The sequence below is a fragment of the Eleutherodactylus coqui genome, chromosome 7 (assembly GCF_035609145.1).
Source record: "Eleutherodactylus coqui strain aEleCoq1 chromosome 7, aEleCoq1.hap1, whole genome shotgun sequence".
Taxonomy (NCBI): domain Eukaryota; kingdom Metazoa; phylum Chordata; class Amphibia; order Anura; family Eleutherodactylidae; genus Eleutherodactylus; species Eleutherodactylus coqui.
The window spans coordinates 206,904,958-206,911,291 of record NC_089843.1 but is presented as its reverse complement, the minus strand read 5'-3'; the positions used below and the strand labels follow the sequence as shown (position 1 = coordinate 206,911,291).

The following is a 6,334-nucleotide window of genomic DNA, read 5'->3' as shown; positions in this document are numbered from 1 at the left end:
CAATAGCGAGCGAGCGTGCTGCGTGACGTCACTAAGAACGCGCGCTGCGATTGGCTCCGAATCTACGTATATAAAGGGAGGGCGGGCGTCGCGCTGATCTCTTTCGTCGTCGACAGCGGTGGGTTCGGTCGTTAGCATCAGAGCGCGGACTCCTCATCCACCGGCACTATGAGTGGATTCGAATCGATGGACCAGTTCTCCGAGGGCTCCAAGATTAACGCCAGCAAGAACCAGCAGGATGAGGGGTAAGAGCGGGCGGCGGGTCTGCTGACAGCCCAGCCAGCCTAGGGGGAGTGTATTACTGCAGGGCTGGTACTTTCTGGGTAGCTGTATGAGGTGACCGTGCACGGGGGGGCGCTGTTTGAGGTAGGCAGATTAAAGCGGGCCTAAGAGACCATACAATAGCCTAGTTTACTGGGCGTGACGTCACTCCCATGCCGGCCAGTGGCTGTTAGGGGGCGTGGCAAGTGACGTGGTGCTGTCATGTGACCTGTCATGTGATCTGTTACAGGAAGATGTTTATCGGAGGGCTGAGCTGGGACACAAGTAAGAAGGACCTGACGGAGTACCTGTCCCGCTTCGGGGAGGTCGTGGACTGCACCATTAAGACGGACCCGGTCACCGGCCGGTCGCGGGGCTTCGGCTTCGTCCTCTTCAGAGACGCCATGAGTGTGGATAAGGTGAGGTCCGCTAGCGGCGGCCGCTTGTAGGCTGTCGGGCGGACGGAGGAGTAACTGTCCTCGTTATTACAGGTGCTGGAGACCAAGGAGCACAAGCTGGACGGCAAACTCATCGACCCGAAGAGGGCCAAGGCCCTGCAGGGGAAGGAGCCGCCCAAGAAGGTGTTTGTGGGCGGCCTGAGCCCCGACACCACCGAGGAGCAGATCAAGGACTACTTCGGAGGCTTTGGAGACGTAAGGAAGTCTTATTTCAGTTGTAACTCCTCCACACCTTCTCCCCATAACTGTGGTCTTGGGCTTTTACTATTGATGACTTGTCTTCAGGATAGCTCTTCAGTGGTTGATCGTCTGGGGTCTTCAGGGTCACAGTTGACACTCTGCATCTTGCAGCAGCCCATTTTGATACTGGATGCACAGCTCTCATTGAAATCTGTGTGAGCCGTGCCTGTAGTAACAAACCGGGCCACTGCAATGGTGACAGTGCTGTTTGCATTGATGAGCTCTCCTAAGGGGAGGTTATCTATAGTAAGGCTGCCTCCCTATAAACTGTGGACATTATACACAATGCAAGCCATGGGGGGGGGGATTACAGAAAACTCCGTCATGGCAAGGAAAACTTTGCTCTGAATCTGCAGCGCTTTGGAAACTCTGTTTGTAAATTTGCAACTTTTGGTTTTGCTGTGGATTTCAGCCCTTGAAATACAAGCGATGAAACCTGCCGAAAAATCCACCCCACTTGGGTCTGGGGATTTCACTGTAGAAAGCTCACAGCAGATATGTGCGAAGATACTATAAGGCCTCATGTCCACGGGGAAAATCAGGCCCGCTACGGATTCTACATGTAGAATCTGCAGCGGGTCCCTCCTGCCCCGCAGACATGAGCGCTGAAAATAGGAATTTAAAAGAATTTACTCATCCGGAGCGGGCGGGGAAAGTCTTCTCTTCCTCACGGCCGGATCTTCTTTTTCGGCCGGCGTATGAACTCGTCATGCCGACGGCACGTCGCCAAGGTGCCGCGCACATGCGCCGGGCACATCCGCCGAGCCGAGGCAAGAAAGATCTGGCCGTGAGGAAGAAAAGACCTTCCCCGCCCGCTCTGGATGAGTAAATTCTTTTAAATTCCTATTTTAGGTCTCCCGCGGATCCGGACGGCTTCCATAGGCTTCAATAGAAGCCCGTGGGAGCCGTCCCCGCGGGAGACCCACACGAAAATGGAGCATGGTCCAGATTTTTTCATGCTCCATTTTTTTTTTTTATCGCTTTTATTGACCATCCGCGGGTATTTATCTACCCCGCGGGTGGTCAATGCATCCCTATGGGGTGCGGATCCGCGCGCGGGAGAAGAGTTAAAGTCCGCTGCGGATTTTAATTCTTCTTTTGCCCGTGGACATGAGGCCTTAAAGTATCTGAACCCCTTTAGGTGTGGCCTCATGCTGCCAGTGTTGGTGACTCCTGCGCACCGTTGTATGACCCTCCGACTTGTAGTTGAGTTCGTGTTTTTGTTTTTCAGATTGAAAATATTGAGCTTCCAATGGATACAAAAACAAACGAGAGGAGAGGGTTTTGCTTCATTACGTACACAGATGAAGAGCCAGTGAAGAAGCTTCTGGAAAGCCGATACCACCAGATTGGTTCAGGAAAGGTGGGTCAGCGTTAATGCTGCTAAGTCTGCCCCCTACTGTGCCCTACTGAAACATAACTTACTGTAACTTTATCTCTGCAGTGTGAGATCAAAGTGGCCCAACCCAAAGAACTCTACAGACAACAGCAGCAGCAACAGAAGGGGGGAAGAGGTGCGTCAAATGGCCGAGCTGGTGGACGCGGGAGAGGAAGAGGAGGTATGCATTGCAAGGGCAGACCATGCACTGTTCTGTTTCAGAAGCCTCTTGGCTTAACGGGCAACTTGTAAGCAAAAGGCTGGGAGAACAGGACATCTCATGAGACCACTTGCTGCATCTGAGGCTGAACATAGACATTAGATCTGCCAATCTAATGTGAATTGTGGCCTCCCAACTCTTCCCCAATGGCAGATATTGCGGGAGATGAGGATTTGAAACACTAGACGGACTTTTCGTTCGTTGGGGATAAGCCGCTGCCAGAAGTGTCTGGTAGTGGCTTTCTACCGTTACTACATGCATGCATTGAGTTGTTGGCTAATGTGTCACCTAACCGTTTTAGTGTGTGAACATTTACCTCCTTGTACAGGTGCATTAATTTTAAGTTAAACTTCTGAGCCCCCTGTACGGGCGCATGCGTGTGAGAAACGACTTCTGGATCTGTTTTTTTAATATGAATTTCACTTTAGGTCAAGGACAGAGCTGGAACCAGGGCTACAGCAGTAGCTACTACGATCAAGGCTACGGGAGCTATAGCGGTAGTGCTAGCTCCTACAGTGACCCTGGCTACAGTAACTACGGCGGATATGATTATTCTGGTTACAACTACGGCGGTTATAGCGGCTACAGCAGCCCGGGGTACACAGACTACAGTGGTGAGTTACAGGAATATGGTGGAGTCAATGGACTATGGCTCACGGCTTTCTCCAACATACTCAGAAGTGTTGTACAGAATGTGCTCACTTGGAAGCAAGAACTCGTGGTCCTTTTACATGGGCTGATTATCAGGGCTGAGCGTTCCTACGAGCATTCATTCACCAATCGGGCAGTGTAAAAGGATGAAAAGGCAAATGTGTGCATGTTGGCTGACTTGTGCAATTTAGGACTCCTTCACAAAGTCAATAAACGTTTCGAACGGTAAACACATTGCATGAAAATCGCAAGTTTGTGCAATGCAATAAAAGGGAGGCTCCATAGGGAAACATGGGCTAGGAAAATCGCAAAACTCAAATATAGGATATGCTGCAATTTTTATATACAGATAGTCCCCGACTTGCGAACATTCGACTTAACGAATTTCGCTAGATACGAACTATCTCTTCTGCACAGTATGATGTAATGCTATGGCATTACATCATACTGTGCAGGGAGCGGAGAGGCTTCTATCAAGCCTGATAGAAGCCTGTCCGGTCACATCGCGGTTGCTGGGCAGCCGGGGGCCTTCTGAAAGGCCCTAGGGCTGTCTATGCAGAGCGCCTATCAAGCCGTGCGCTTGATGGGCACTCTGCATAGGCAGCCCTGGGGCCTTTCAGGAGGTCCCCGGCTGCCTAGCAACCACACAGCGTCCCGCGATCTCATCGTGGGACGCTGTACGGGCCCCCTGAACGTCGGGTGCAGGCTGTTTCTTACAGCGGGCACCCGGCGGCAGCAGTTCCGACGAGCCGCGCCGCTCGTCAGAACTGTTAACACTTTAAATACCGCTGTCAGAGCGGTATTAAAGGGTTAACAGTTCCGACAAGCGCCACGGCTCGTCGGAACTGCTGCCGCCGGGTGCCCGCTGTAAGAAACAGCCGGCAACCGACATTGTATGGAGCGGGATCCACCCGCGATCCCCCTCCATACAACCATTTGTTCGACTTGCAAACAAAACGGACTTGCGAACGGGCTCCTGGAACGGAACCTGTTCGCAAGTCGGGGACTAACTGTATATAAATTTTTTTTTTTTTATTTCTCAAATGGGAATAAGACGTTAAAAATTGGCTTCATAGTTTTGCATTTTCACTCGCCATGCAATTTTTCATCACCAGTATTGAAGGCTCACTGGTTGGCTGTGTAAATGGGAAGATGTGCAGCTGCTCAGCAGCTTTTTGGGGATGAATGGGTTAATACGTTGTCCCCTTTTGGCAGATTATCTGCTCTATGTATATGGAGGGAACAATCCCTGACAGACATGCTTGTTGTAGCTCTGGCAGATTAACTGCTTGTTTAAAGAGTCCATTAGTACAGTTTCTGGCTTGTTTGGTCTGTAAAGACCCATTTACACAAAACGATTATTGCTTAAAATTCAAACTAATTTGAGCGGTAATCGTTGAATGTGAAGTGAAAAAATTACTCGTCTGCGGTTGTTTAAGTGGACTTGTTAGTCTGCTTTTAAAAAAAAAAAAACCTCGCTGGCTTGTCGTCCTGTGCAAATGCTTCCAGCTCAGCACTTCCCATAGAAGGGGGAAGCGCTGGGCAAGAAGTCAGCAAGACTCTGTTTAAATGCTCTTCACGAGTGCTGATGACTTTAGTGGGGACGTCACTTAGGACTGTCGGTCCGTGTAAAAGGGGCTTAACCAACTTGATTTTAACTGCTGCAGGTCAACAAAGCACATATGGGAAGGCATCGAGAGGAGGAGGAAACCATCAGAACAACTACCAGCCGTACTGAGACTGTGATCTTCGCATAAGGTACGTACCAGGGATTTCTAGATGGGTTTTCAAACTTGGTAAACTAACTTTTTTTTAATAAAGATAACTTAAACTGCGTGTGGTCTCCTTTTTAATCATTCCTTTTTTTCTTAAACTGTGTTTTTTTAGAGCTTTAACTTAAAGACGTGACCTTAAATGTTTTCCCTGGTAAAAATTTATATCGCTTTTTTTAAAAAATTGGGGTTCTCTGGTCTTTATGCCAGACACTATGGAGTAAATAAGCAATTTTTATTAAAGTAATATCAGGTAAAGTACTGAAATGGGTACAACTTAAGGTAAAGAAGAATGTTGTCTTCTAACTCTGACATTATACCTTGTTTGTACCCGCCAGCGGGAACTTCATTGCAGGCCGTGTGTCACCCTGACCACGTCTATCTCTGGGGTCGCACGTTGTGGGCAGAGCGCAAGGCGTACACCAGAAACCGCTGTCCTGTGGTATGGTCTCTTCCAACTTCATGTACCAGCGTAAAGATTAAACTGGGGGAAAACCACTTTGGCTTATCTTAAAAGTCTTTTTGTTAACGTTCAATTTTAAAATTTTTTCCAGGAGTTTAAAGAGTTAGATGACTTTTACAGCTTAATACTTTTTTGGCTTTTGTTAAATGTTCTGGTTTTTTTTAGGATTTAATGCTTGCTTTTCTTTATAGCTGATAGTGAAATCTGCAGAGGAACATAATAAAGTAAGGGTGACATACTGGCGAGGTCTTATGCACATAAGTAAATGTCACTTCATAGCGGACACCTTGGAATTAGAGGGGGTAAAAGGCCTTGACGAGAGAGGATGTGCATATGATTTATTAGAGGATGGAATTATGTAAAGGCGCACGGCCGCCATCGCAAGGATCTCATGCCTTTGTTTCTTTTGTAGGTGGAGAGGATTGGCTACTCAAGTCATCCAGGCAGGAGTTAGCGCTACAAGTGCTTAGGAGGACTTGTGTATGAGGCACGGTGGTGTCTTACTGTAAATAGTTCCCCCCCTTCCCTCCCGTTTTCCCCATCTGTATACAGTGGTTTTATGTTCATCCAATTTTGTTTTATAAACTGCAATACCTTGTGACTTTCACTGCATTAAATGTCCAGTGTTTGCCATTTGTAATAAAAGGTTAAAAACTCACTTGGGATTCGTGTGTGTGATGTCTTGGAATAACTTTTTTTATTGTCTCCAGTTAAAAGGAGCTTTCACTTAAAGGGGTTGTCCCGCGCGCCCCCCCCCCCCCCCCCCCCCCCCCATTTGGCGCGAGACAAACCCAATGCAGGGGTTAAAAAAAACAACCGGATAGTACTTACCCGAATCCCCGGACTGCGGCGACTTCTTACTTACCTTGCTAAGATGGCCGCCAGGATCTT

At 48.5% G+C, this 6,334-nt stretch overlaps 1 protein-coding gene across 4 annotated transcripts; it reads left to right on the top strand.

Moving 5' to 3' along the window:
- The first annotated feature begins 87 nt into the window (after window positions 1-87).
- HNRNPDL (heterogeneous nuclear ribonucleoprotein D like) lies at window positions 88-6,101 on the top strand. Of its 4 annotated transcripts, XR_010785852.1 has the most exons (9): window positions 88-245; window positions 512-680; window positions 753-914; window positions 2,191-2,322; window positions 2,404-2,518; window positions 2,986-3,171; window positions 4,876-4,966; window positions 5,319-5,422; window positions 5,856-6,101. XR_010785852.1 is itself a non-coding variant. In XM_066574257.1 (8 exons), exons 1-7 carry the CDS (start codon window positions 169-171, stop codon window positions 4,944-4,946), a joined length of 867 nt encoding a protein of 288 aa, XP_066430354.1. In that variant the 5' UTR covers window positions 88-168; the 3' UTR covers window positions 4,947-4,966; window positions 5,856-6,101. The 4 variants fall into 4 exon arrangements, 3 of the variants coding, with proteins under 3 accessions (XP_066430354.1, XP_066430352.1, XP_066430353.1); XM_066574257.1 differs by lacking the exon at window positions 5,319-5,422 and having other exon boundaries at window positions 2,404-2,473; XM_066574255.1 differs by lacking the exon at window positions 5,319-5,422.
- Window positions 6,102-6,334: the final 233 nt, after the last annotated feature.